Genomic DNA, 13,819 nt, shown 5'->3' with positions numbered 1-13,819 from the left:
GGCTTGTTTTTGCGTTTTTATATCAATTTTCGGAAACAGAGTTTCATGTATGCACGATAAAACTGATAACCATCACTAGCTACATTAGTTCAGCGGCTGTCATTTTAATCAAGTTATATTTTAAGGACTGTAGTCTTGGCAATTTATTCCAGTCCGAAACTACCCCGCTGGAAAGGAAATTGGGGACAATAGAGCTTCCAGTTATGACCCCATGAGTTTGTATATAAAACCAGTTTTCGAGAGTAGGTCTGATATAAGATTGTATATTTTTAGTTATGTATCTGATAAAAAATCAATAAGGATTGTCTTTATATTAATCATTACACTTTTCATTGTTTCAGGTTCATTATGGCGTTTTCATTTAACAAATTCTTAGCTGACATATCTATCCAGCCGGAAGGCGACGCTAGTGGGCCGCCCCCACTAGCCGAGTCTTCGGACGTTCCCAGACCGATCGGCTACCGAGAGAACGTGGCCAAGGAAGATTCCCCCAGCAGGGCCGCTTACACCAGCGCCGAAGCCTTCATCGCGGCTCTCACCACCTCCTTCAGCCCCGGCTCCGTGGCGTCCGGCATGTCCGAGGCGGAGTACGTCTTCGCGGCTCTCTCACGCGTCCCCCCCGACATGCGGTACAAGATGATCCCGTCGCTCGTGAAGAACCTCGCTCTGCAGACGTACGGAGACGTGCGCGTCAGCGGCTCCATCTCCGCGCCCATCATGTCCGTCCGCTGCCAGCCCGGCTCCGCGAAGAGCACCGCCATCCCGGCGGCGGACATCGAGAACGCCGCCGCCCAGGTCCTGCAGGCCAACTTCGACTCCGTCGCGCGGCCCAGCACCAACATCGAGGGGTTGGTCAGCACCGTTCTCACGTTGACTCAAGCCATCCGCACGATCGAAGACAACTCCATCAAAGACGGATCGGAAACTATCGGAACGATCGTCCCCGACGACATCGTGGACGCGCTGTTCAAACAGGTCGACGATTTATCCACCAAGGACGACGGCAAGTCCAAAGTCTGGAGAGAAGGAATGCAAATCGACGACAACAAAACCGACTCGTCAAAAACCGTGTTCATGAGCAAAAACACCAACAAGCTGTACGAAAAGCAAGACGCCAAAGAGTCCGTCTCTTCCTACGACGCCGCTTCCGCGAGGATCAAACGCGAGATCAACTACTTCCGCAAGATCCTCGACAAGGCCGGCGACGACATGAAGAACTCCGAGTACAGCCTCGACCCGATTCGCGTCCTCGACTCGCGCAGGAAGATCGCGGACGATCTCGGCCGGCTGAAGGCCGCCGTCGACGAGTTCGCCGCTGCGAATCTCGAGGGCGACATCCGGGACAAGCCGGTGGAGAAGGCCGCGCTGGACTCCGCGGAGAGCGTGCGCGTCGAGTACGTGTACCCCCCCGAGAAGAAGGTCCAAGGTAAAGAGCAGAAGATATCGCCGATCGGCAGCAAGGCCGAGAAACACTTTTGCACGGATTGCAAGGAGGAAATCGTCATACCGGATGGAGCGGACGTTGAAGACGTCCTCAAAGCGCACTCCCACGCGAATGTCCAATTCGCCGAAGAAGACACGAAGAAGAAATACGCTGATCCCAAAATCAAGCGTTTGATGATGCTGAATCACATTGATCCTTGTTTGATGGATGATAATCTGTTCTCTTGCGGGCCGTGCGGAACCAACCTGGACCAAGATCCCAACACTGTCAAGAACCATCTGGAACTAGATTCCCACGCAGAAAAACTCCAACAGTACAACATCAAGGCTCAAAAAGACATGATCAGAAAGCACCCCGACATCTTCGGACCTTCTCTTCAGTATGAATTGTCCGATCTGCACATCGTCATGAATAAGATCTTCGTCGATCCCATTTTGAAATACGCCTACTGCGGTTTGTGCCGGAAGGAATTGCCGCAGACGCAGTTCAACATCAACGAGCACATCAAGTCCAAGTGGCACGACAAGGTGCTCCTCGAGTCGCTGGAGGTGAAGCCCCCGACGCTGGCGATGTCGCTCCCGACGAACTCGCGCGTGAAGACGGCGCAGATGCTCGACATCGCCGGCTCCCCGCAGATCGACATATCTCAGTTCGAAAAGATGCTCGAGGCCGACGCGCGGAGGAAGTCGATCACGCCGCAAGAAGACGACGCGGCCGAGAACGCGGACCCGACTGTCTTTCAAACGCACGATAAAAAGTATATCTGCTTGCTGTGTAACAACTTCGTCGGGGGCTTCAGCGGACTCAAAGTCCACCGCGACTCGGAGTCCCACGGCGCGAGTCTGGCGGCGTCGGGCGCGGCCCGCGACGGGCTCACCCCCGAGCAGCAGTCGCTCCTCATGCAGAACTCGATCGCGGTTTCGTACGGCTCATATCCGCTCACCTTCGAGTGCCACGTGTGCAACGTGACCTACACGAACCTGCAGATAATCCTGGAGCACGTCAAGGGGCCGCACGTGCGCGTGCTCGCCGACTCCAAGCTCAAGGCGCGCAAAAAGCCGAACATGTTCAACAGCGTCATCCTGCACAAGAACGGCGCCGACTTCTGGTGCTGCAAGTGTCACTCGGTCGTAGCCGGCATCTCGGCCGCCTTCAGCCACGTCAAGCTGCCCGGGCACGTGAACGCCGTGGACTCGGTCAAGTTCGTCGAGGGCACGCAGTTCTTCTGCCACGTCTGCTCGGTGAAGATCAACGGGGAGAAGAACGTGGGCCAGCACGTGCTGGGGCCGAAGCACAAGGCCCTGGCGACCTCCAAGAAATACCCGCCCAAGACGCCGGTCAAGAGTAGTAAAGATAATTTCCAGGAGAGGGGTGTGATCAGCACGGGCGACAACATGTTCCAGTGCTTGCTTTGCGGCACCGGTGCGAAGCCCAAGTCGGAAATCCTTATTCACATCTTCACGATGGAGCACATAACGCGCTCGTCCAAATACAAGCCACGAAACGAATAAGCGTCGCTCTCGGACGAACGTGTAAATAAATTTAACATTTGATACACTAACTTTATAATTTTCCACGTTAAATAACTGAACTAAAGTCCTTAAAATATTGCTCGATTAAAATGACAGCTGTCAAACTAATGTGACTAGTGGTGGGGAAGTACTGAGCACTGACCATGTACCGATCAAATCCATTTTATCTGTTTTTTCGTGCAAACATGAAACCCTGTTTCCAAAATTTGATATAAAAATGCAAAAACGAGCCTACTATAGTGTGCTTCAGACAATTATTTACTAACAAATAATACAACAGAGATGAAGAACGTTTAAGAGAAGGTAATATAGAAGTCTAGGCATCTACAGGGCTTATGACCTGTACAGAAATTTGAACAAACTCAAAATATTGTTGATAAATCCACCTGGTCCATGAAGAAGTATAGAAATTGAAAAAATATAATTTTAGGCGTTGTCTAGTATGCTGGTGAAATAATTCAATTGGACGAATCTCACCTGCATAAATAAAGGTTTCAGCTCTTCGACTTCACAAACATCAACAGACGAAAGAATTGAAGGAGTATAGATGTTCAAATATGGGCAGAATGGGGAATGTTACGCAGTGTGCAAAGCGGCCACTTAAACCAGCCATCGACAGGTCATAGATGCCTAGACTTCTATATTACCTTCTCTTAGACGTTTTTCATCTCTGTTGTAATATGTTAATATAAACAGCTCCCCGGGGAGTTGAATCCAGTTCTCGTCTACAAAAATTCGGACAAGCTCAAAATATTGTTGTTTAAAAAATGAGACATTAAATACTTCTTTTCTCGAACAGCATCAAATGAATTATTTTTTTATTCGATCGATTTACTTTGATCAATTTGTCCCATCTCTAACATTTTTGCAAAATTACATAGCTTTGTATAATGCAAAATTACATAGCACTATAATAGCTTTTTAGACATCAAAGTGAAAGGGGTCTAAAAAGTTGCATTTTGGATCACATTGAACGTAAAAATTATTTAAAAAAATATTACATACTTCTTTTGGCCCCCAACCGAGGTTTGAAGTTTATCACTGTCTGAACATTTTGTTAATTATCTATATTGATAAAATTATTTTGCGTTGGTAAAGAAATAACTCAATCACATTACAAATTCGAACGCGCTTTTGAACTACCGAAATGGAAAAAGTTTACACTCCGCGAAACTAATTCCGTCGAGCGCCTGGCAATGCTACCCATTTATTACGAAACAAAGTGCAACTCACGCCCTTGGATGATTATTTAATAAGATTTAATGCACATTATAACATTTAATTGGACTGATTTTCTTACTTAAATACGAAATGACAGCCGGTTTACTCCAAAAAATCGACTTTTTCGTAAACTCCAAGCTCCGGTTGACGGCCAAAAGCAGTATCGAATATTTTTTTGGATATTTTTTGCATTCTGAGTAATCCAAAAGGCAACTTTTTAGACCCCTTTCATTTAAAAATTCAGAAAAAAATATTATCGGCCCATCCTAATGTACACGCCAGATACGAATGATTTTTCGTGTGTCGATATGAATCACTCCTTAGACGTTACTACAAAGTTATGTTGTCACTTTTGCCGACAACCGTCATTCTAATCAAGCTGTATTTTAAGGACTAGATTTTACTTTGCGTAAAATCACTTTTTACGGCTGTTTTTTTCCCGTAGGATCTCGTACGGACACATATCGTAACTCTCGTAGCCTTGGCAATATTTCGCTCCTGATTGGACCACGGTTGGCAATACTGTTCCTCAGAGGCAGACGGATGCAGATCTGCTTTCTCTGAGTGATTTCTAAGCATTTGTAGCGTTAATTTGTATTTTATAATATATTGGTTCTTTCATTATATTATTGATGCAGTGAAACCTTTATCTATCGTTTTTAAATGGACTTTTTGCAATAAACTACGAATGAGGGAAAACAATGAATGCGGGAACAAGAGGCCGGTACACACGGAGGTAGGATCTGGTGAAGATACCGCCATGGATCTGCATTACCACTGGCAGGTTCAAATTCTAAAAGAGATACAAGTTGCATGCATCTTCACATGCACGCACGCCGATTATTCCTACTTTCCACATGTCCATCTTCAAGTATTTGATGGCCTCAATCGTGCCATGTCTTTCTCGGTCTTCCTCATCCATCAGCATTTGCATCGTAGATCCTTTTAGCCGCTCTTTCGCTGTCCATTCGCTCTACATGTCTGAACCGACGCAGCACCCCTTTCTTGATTCTGTCGATGATGCGTGTCTCAGCCTCACACACTTCGCGGATCTCGACATCTGTGCACCTATCATACATCGTTTTACCACGTATTCGCCTGAGGGATCGCATTTCGACAGCATTCAACCTGCTTTCATCATCATTTTTACAATTCCACACTTCGCTCCCATACGTTAGAGTTGGCACTAGAACTCCGTTGCGAACTGCTAGTTTAGCCTTTTGCAATAAACATTTGTTTGCCAAAGTAGATTTACAAGTTTCAACAACAACAACAAACCATCACACCGTTTCCCCGTAAGGGTAGGCAGAGAGGATAGAACGCCACAACACTCTATCTTTGCATACAGATCTCGCTTCCTCTACATTCATGCATCTTCTCATGCACGCGCGCCGATTATTCTGACTTTCGACATGTCCAGTTAAGTATTTGTTGGATTTGGTCTTGCTATGTCTTTCTCGGTCTTCCTCTATCTCTGCATCCATCAACATTCGCATTGTAAATATTCTCAGCCGTTCTCTCGCTGTCCATTCGTTCCACATGTCCAAACCGGCGCAGAGCTCCTTTCTTGATTTTGTCGATAATGCTCGTCTCAGCCTTACATAATGTACGGATCTCGACATTTGCACATCTATCGTGCATAGTTTTACCGCACATTCGCCCGAGAGATCGCATTTCGACAGCATTCAGCCTACTTTCATCCCTGTTTTTCCAAGTCCATACTTCGCTCCCATACATCAGGGACGGGACCGGGACTCCGTTGTGAACTGCCAATTTTGCCTCTTGTGACAAGGGTAAATAAATGTATTTAAATAAAATTAGAAAGCAGAACGAAAACCAAAAAAATATTGAAGTTTATTGCATTGGAAATAATCTTTTTTACGGTTTCATTCCCGTAAGTCAACATTATATTTTCGGCTTCGCAAATAATATTATTTTCAGCATCAGTTATTGAACGCGAGTAGTAGAATGTTTTTAATCTTTCGAAGGCGGTGCAAGCTTCTGAAAATTAAGGCACAGGCGGCGGCCCCTCTTCATCAATATCGACCTCTTCAGCTGTCTCCTTCAACCTCGCGTCACACGAGCTTTCGACAGTTTCTATCCCACACGTTTGGATATTGTCGTCAAATGTAAAAAAATTGTTGAAATTCGTCTGTGTATCGAGTCTTAGCCAATCCTCTTCAGAAACCTTAACTTGTTCCAATGAGGAATTCCACTGTTTTCCATTTATTTATTTTTCTATTAGCGTACTATTTAACTAAGCAAAAATATAAAAATACATATATTTTTTGTGCGTTATTTACAAAGATATGATTTTTTGAAGTTACATTTATCAAATACCGCACCAAATGACTGTAATCAGTGTGTCACTTTTCAGTAGTGACGTCATGAAACGGTTGACGTTCTTACTTTCACCGACCTGACAATAATCTATGGAATATTGCTTTAATTACTTCATTTAGTTGATCGTAATTTGCTCATTTCTATGTTATGATCGTTTTTACGAACGTTTCGATTTTGAAAAACCTAGAAAGTTGACATAATCTCTGGTTGAAATGCCAAATTATACTGTTTTTTTCTATGGTCAAAACGTTCCTTACAAGGTGCGGGGGCTTTAGAGCGGAAACTGGAAATACTACCCGTAGATATAAGGAGTGACGTCATTATTTACGATTTTAAAATGAATACTATTTTTAACATTTTTTATTTATTTTTGCGTGCGTTTTTGAGACATTTCATCCTACTTCAATTTTTTTCAATATTCACGTGCATACGAAAACATTTTTAAAATTTAATTCCGGGTAGGGCTGGAATTCCTCGTTGTCATTATATCTTTCTCTTTCGAACATTCTGCGCATTAGAACGTACGCAAAATATTTCAAATACGCATCGTAATTCAAACGATGAATTCGGTAAAATGGTGGATAGAGAAACGATCGACGCGATCAATTTTTGTATGTTTTATATGAAATTATTTCGGGGTTGGAAGAAATAAACGGCACATCCGGGAACACGATTATTCGAGGAACGATAGATAGAGGTTTCACTGTAATAATACACTAGCTATGAAGCTGATGTGTCTATATCAAGTGTACGTGGTTATGTAACATAATACATTGCTGTGTGCATCTAGTTGACATTAGCTGAGCTAGCACTGGGCCATTCCATTTCTCCACGAGTCGGTCGGTCAGGAAGTTCTTCCCGGGGTCGGATGAGAAGGAGGCAGTGTTCAGTTGCAATGGATGACCTCTGAGACGGCGGTTTTCATTCATTGATTTCAACTCGGGTACATTATATTGCTCAGTCAAGTCACACAAGTGTCTGCGCTCCCAGTGAACCTAACCCGAGCTGAGCAAATCTCCCGCACGGCTGAAATTCTTCATTCTGACATTTCATTGTTTCAAATGTGTTTTGAAACCAATTGTATGGGTCTTTTATAATATCTTCTGGCAAAATAATTGAAGTCAATAGACGTTTGCAGCTCAAAACCTTTCGCTAGAATGTATACAAGATCAATGGAATTAGTTTTGATCGCGGCACTCGCCAGATAGAAGATGGACGCTCGAATTTAGCTTGTTTTGCTGGTTTGCGGATTTGGCGTCGCTACGCGTTATCTTAATTTACTTTGACATATTACAACAGAGATGAAGAACATTTTAGAGAAAGGAATGTAGGAGTCCAGGTATCTACAGATATCTCGAAGAGTTTCATCGTCGCACGGGCAATCCAGCCAGCCTGCAAGCACTTGGACATGCTCAAACATTGTAGGAATCAATCTCTTGTCAAGTCGACTATCGGAATATCATCAGAAGACGGGGATCTTTGTTAGCATCCGTGACCGACGCCTCTCCGAATCGGCATGTCCGGCTTCAGGGTGTTAGTGTCTCGGCCTATCTCCGAGTTTGGTCAGTGAGGAAATATATCTTGTTATATATGCTCCGGGCGGTTCCCCGTTTCAATCCGCAATCTCAGTAATGTTGAACCCGGGAATGTCTCTTGAGACAGACACTAAATTCTAATTATTATGATCCTTTGAACCCAGATTTCAATCATAATTCAATTTCAGACGGTACATCCAGATAATCTACATTTTAAATTTACAAATTCTTTTCGGACGATGAGTCTACGCATTTTTGGCCTTCCCGAACATTTTTCTTTAAATAACTTATGAAATTAAAGCCGATTTGTGAAAATACCCCATTGTGTGCTATGAAAAATGTGCTTCCCGAGTGTTCAGTAGATTTACATTGTAACAAACGAATATGAAGGATAATGTATTTTAAATAGATTAATTTTTAGACTAATTTATGACTCAAATGAAATAGTATGTACGTAAGTTTGTAAGGTTAACTGCTAGCTGTAATTTCCTTATTTTTATATCTTATTATATGTCTTAGTGAAGCTGTGGTTTCCTAAGTGGTCCAAGGGCCGTCATGGGTGGATGACGTCATTAGAGCGCCCGTGCAGACCAGATGGCGCCGGTTTTCTCGAGAGCGTTGATTGTGAGCAGAACGTCAAATAGCGGTGCCGTCGTTTGTACATTATTGGAGCGTTTTGTCTCGTGCAGCGATGAAAAGTTTTGTCCCTAAAAATGAGTGAAAACAATTGTAATTGATTTTGTAAGAAAATCATGAATTTTTTTTCAATTTGCGCTCCGTTTCGTGGCATGGTTTTTAAACGTCTCATCCAATTGATAGTTTTCGACTTCCCATGACTCCTCGTCTTCCAAATGTATAACACTGAATAAGCTACTTAAATATGCAACACCTATATCAGACCTACTCGCGAATATGGATTTCCAGTATGGAATCCTTATTTTGTTAGCCTGGAAACTTGGCAAATAAATGTCTGTCACTATAGGCAAAATTGGCAGTTCACAACGGAGTCCCGGTCCCGTCACTGATGTATGGACTTGGAAAAACAGGGATGAAAGTACGCTGAATGCTGTCAAAATGCGATCTCTCAGGCGAATGTGTGGTAAAACTATTATTATTATTATTTTGGATAACTTATATAGCGCTATTTTTGTAAAAAAAATACCTCAAGGGCGCTTTACATAGTGATTCTATTGTTAATTTAATTTAATTGAAGCTTTTAAATTTGTAATTTAATTAAAACAATTTATTTTGTTGTCACATGCTACGGATTTATTCAAATGATTTAGAGAACAAGTGGGTTTTAAGTTTTGTCCAAACATCACTTCACTCTCGCAGCCTCGCGCCTCTGCCGGGAGGGCATTCCACGCCGTAGGGCCTGCGACCGCAAACGCGCGTTCACTGAATTTAGTGCGCTGTTTGCGTAGAGGTATAATAACTTTTCCTCTCGCCGTAGACGTAGCTGATCTAAGCGTTGGACGGGACGTAGACATAAATACATAAAGAGGCTCTTGTCGAAACAGTGGGAGAATCCTGCTCCGGAAAACCCCTTCGGATACATGGAACAGATCAACGTCCAAATTTGCAAAAAACCGCACGCAAATCTGTCCAGCCTTTTTAGAGTTTTTGCAAGACGCAACACGGCGATTCGTTTTTATATATATAGATTTCTGTATAATATTAAAACCGGCTGGTTTTTGCCCACTGCCTTAAATATTATACTGTAGCGAAGCTCGCGTAAAATGTGTTAATATCAATATTGTAATCTAATAATAACTTTAAGTATTGTCATTTAACTAAAGAAAGTGATAAAATGACTAGTGTTCTTGTATAGGCGAGTTTAGTATTAGTTTGATGTGAATTTAACATGTAAACCATAGAATAAAGAATAGTCCAGAAGGAGCGTAGAATCGTATTTGGATACATCGGACTGTGTCCAATAATGCCCCCACTATGCCCCACTTTCGCCGCGCGCATTCGCGATGCCGCCGCGTAATGTTGCACGATCGGAAAAATATAATTATAACTCAAATGTGAGTTTAATAAAAAGCAATCTGTTAATTTCTCTAAAATTGTATTGTGCTCGCGGAAACATTGATTGACACAACAGAGTAGATGAGTAAAGGGTCATTTAATAAGAGTGATTGAATCAATGAACTTTAAACTTGAAATCTAAAACAAATTTCATTTTACATAAAATGAATATTTTTATATCATGTTAAATAAGATTTGATGTTTTAAAGATAATGTTTTGTCAAATGTCCACAAAAGAGTTGTTTAATCCGAGATCCAATTTTCATTAGTTCTCTCATTAGACGAGCAAAGTAGGGTAAAAATAATTACTACCCTGGCAAAACACTTTGATTTTGACAATTTGGCAGATGGAAAAATAAAGAAATTTTTAAGTAATGCATTCGTTACATACACATTCATTTGCTAATTACACATGAAATGTGACTGCATTCTGTTTCTTTAAGATCCTAGCAGTATTTCTACGCTTTAAAAGAACATTCACCATTTTGCCTATGTTTGAACATCCATATTTCTTCAATTCTTCCATCTGTTGATTTTAGCGAAGTTAAAGAGCTGAAACCTTTATTGTTGTGAAGAGATTCATCTGACTGAATTATTTCCCATAGTAGGCAACGCCTGAAAACAACTTTTAAATTTTTAAACTTCTTCTTGGACCAGTTGGTTTCATTACCATATTTGAGTTTGTCCAAATGTTCATATACAAAAGACTGGATTTCACCCCCTCGGACTTCACTAAATGCTAACATACACAAATATAACACCAGACAACAACAACACTATCATATTAAAAAAGCAAAGACAAACACAGGACAGTCCTAAATACTTCATAATGGACAAACACTACAATGACCGACTACTTGAAAACTTTCTCCCTCGGGGGTCATTAAGATTAACAAATTACAACAGGGACGGAGAATACCTTAAATAAGGGAATAAGGAAGTCAATGTCTCGGACTCACGGACCAATGGTCCGTGGTTCGAATCCCACTCTGTCCCAACTTGATTCCCATTTTCTAATAGTAAGTTATTTACAACTCGTTGAAAATGGCCCTAAAAATTAAATATTTGGGTTAATCATAAGAACGCAAATATTTATTTTTTAACAAAAAAAAGAAAAGAAAAAAAAAGGCATTTACAGGGCTTATTACCTGTCATTGGCTGGTTTAAGTGGCCACTTTACACACTGTGTAACATTCACCATTTATTTATATAAAGATTACATAATCCAAAAAAGAAATAATAATGTATCCTCTATGAGGCCATGAGGCCCGTGTTGAATTATTAAAGGATATTACATATAAAAATTATTACATAAGCATAAATTTCAATGTGGCTAGTGTCTCAGACTCGCGGATCAAAGGTCGGTGGTTCGAATCCCACTCTACCCCAACTTGATTCCCATTTTCTAATAGTGAGTTATTTACAACTCGTTGAAAATGGCTCTCAAAATGAAATATTCGGGTAAATCGAAAGAAAGCAAATATTTTATTTTTCTCAAAAAATAAAATAAAAATTAACATCCGGACACCTGGATTTGTGACGACGTTCTATTAAAATTTGAACGGTCAGGAACAAAATTTAATATTAACATGAATTGTGACGTATTAGGGGCGTGGCCAATGCAATGACTGTTTTTGCGGGAATTAAAAATCACAAGTTAAAAAATATTTTTTATGCAGTAGCTTAGTAAAGCACTGAATTTTTTTTTTTACTGTACACATTACTTTAAAAATAAAAAAAACGCGATATTTCCCTGTTATGTATATTGTTTTTTGTACACTTTTTAAAATTTATCTCTGAAACGTTTTCTCTCGTTCGAGTTGCACTACGTTTTGGTATTTTTCACCCAAATAGAGTTAAAACTCGCGCAAAATGAAATATTCACGGTGAGGAGTAGCGCACGCGTGAGATGAGATAAGATCGTCCGCTAGAGAGGATCTTGCTAGATCTTTTGGTGCTAGTATTGAATAGAAGATATATTTAAAATGAATCCCGATTTTAAAATATTTTTTGTGCAGGATTTTGTCGGTTGTAGAGCGTAGGGTAGGAGCTCCTACCCAGTCGGAGACGACGAGAAACAAAGTTAATTTTCAATTTTCTGCGTGTAATTGTGTTTGTCTCGCACAATATTACGTATTGTATCAAATAGAAAATGATAAATTGCTTTTTCGGTCGATGCTCTAGATTTTTGGTAAAAATCATTTTCCCAGTGTGTGCTGTCGATCTATGGACATTGTCCCTACATATTATAAACCGCCTTTGATCAGAGTTCGTGCCAAAATGTCAAAAGATTCTTATTAGAAAAATGACTATCACTAGTTTTCATATCAAGCTTTATCTTACCTTGCCGATCTTTGGTATTCAGAAAAAAGGTTTGGTTGGGCAAAGGGATTATTATTATTATGGATAACTTATATAACGCCTTTTTCGTAATAAAATACCTCAAGGGCGCTTTACATAGTGATTCTTTTAAATTTGTAATTAAATTAAAATAATTTATTTTGTTGTCACATGCTACGGATTTATTCAAATGATTTAGAGAACAAGTGGGCCTCGCGCCTCTGCTGGGAGAGCATTCCACGCCGTAGGGCCTGCGACCGCAAACGCGCGTTCACCGAATTTAGTGCGCTGTTTGCGTAGAGGTATAATAACTTTTCCTCTCGCCGTAGACGTAGCTGATCTAAGCGTGAGACGCCTGTCAGCTAGTTGTCTGGAATGCAGAGTTCCCTTAGATATTCCGGGGCAGAGTTGCGCAGTGACTTATACATGAGCCATCAGAGTTTGTATTCGACCCTCTGTGGGAAACGTAGCCAGTGTAGTTCCCGAAGTAGTGGAGTGATATGACTGAATTTAGAGATTCCGAAAATAAGTCTCGCTGCGGCATTCAATACAGATTGTAGGCGAGTCATTTTGTTCATTGGTAGACCTGCATAAATACCATTACAATAATCGACTCTAGACACTACAAACGCATTTATTAATTGACGGGCGGCATCAACCCGCAAATGTTTGCGTATGCATTTAATTTGTCTCAGCTGGTAGAAGCATGACCTTATCGTTCTACTAATTTGAGCGTCAAGAGAAAGGTCAGAATTGAGTAAAACTCCCAGTAGTTAAACGGTGGGTAAAGCGGTACTCCCTACATTGGGGTGGAAATAAACGTGCTTGTAAATGAATACGAGCATATTACTCTTCCCTCCCTTGAACCTAACCCAGCGCCTTATAATCTCAGTAGCTCAGTCACAAATAACTATCGACGTGCTTAAAAACATGCTAAGCATTTGAGCGATCACAATGAACAATGATGAACATGTTAAAATTTATTTCAACAGAGAGGGAAAACATTTTTGAGAAGGGGATATGAAAGTCTAGGCACTTACAGGGCTTATGACCTGTCATTGGCTGGTTTAAGTGGCCACTTTACACACTGTAACATTCACCATTCTGCCCATGTTTGAGCATCCACATTTCCTCGACTCTTCCATCTGTTGACCTTTGTGAAGGTGATTTGGTTCAGCCGGATGAATCTCATCCACGTGAATAATTTTTATTATTTTTGTCTTAAAATAGTACAAACATAATAAATGAATGTCTCAAGATTAACTTAAATCTTATTATTATTAAAACATATACTAATTATAAATATTTCTAAACAATATACGTACACTTAAAAGAAAGTTTCAGCTCTTTTACTTCACAAAAGTCAACAGATG

General features: G+C 41.1%; 1 protein-coding gene across 1 annotated transcript; it reads left to right on the top strand.

The window, feature by feature from the left end:
- The first annotated feature begins 344 nt into the window (after positions 1–344).
- On the top strand, positions 345–11,343 carry LOC148280794 (uncharacterized). Its single transcript, XM_088227784.1, has one exon. The coding sequence runs from the start codon at positions 349–351 to the stop codon at positions 2,953–2,955; it is 2,607 nt and encodes an 868-aa protein (XP_088083910.1). The 5' UTR covers positions 345–348; the 3' UTR covers positions 2,956–11,343.
- The last annotated feature ends 2,476 nt before the right edge of the window (positions 11,344–13,819 follow it).

This window comes from Micrasema longulum, unplaced genomic scaffold (assembly GCF_059751315.1).
Source record: "Micrasema longulum isolate JH-2025_06_02 unplaced genomic scaffold, ASM5975131v1 h1tg000539l, whole genome shotgun sequence".
NCBI classification, from domain to species: Eukaryota; Metazoa; Arthropoda; class Insecta; order Trichoptera; family Brachycentridae; genus Micrasema; species Micrasema longulum.
The sequence above is the reverse complement of the archived record's forward strand: the minus strand, read 5'-3'. Positions and strand labels throughout refer to the sequence as shown.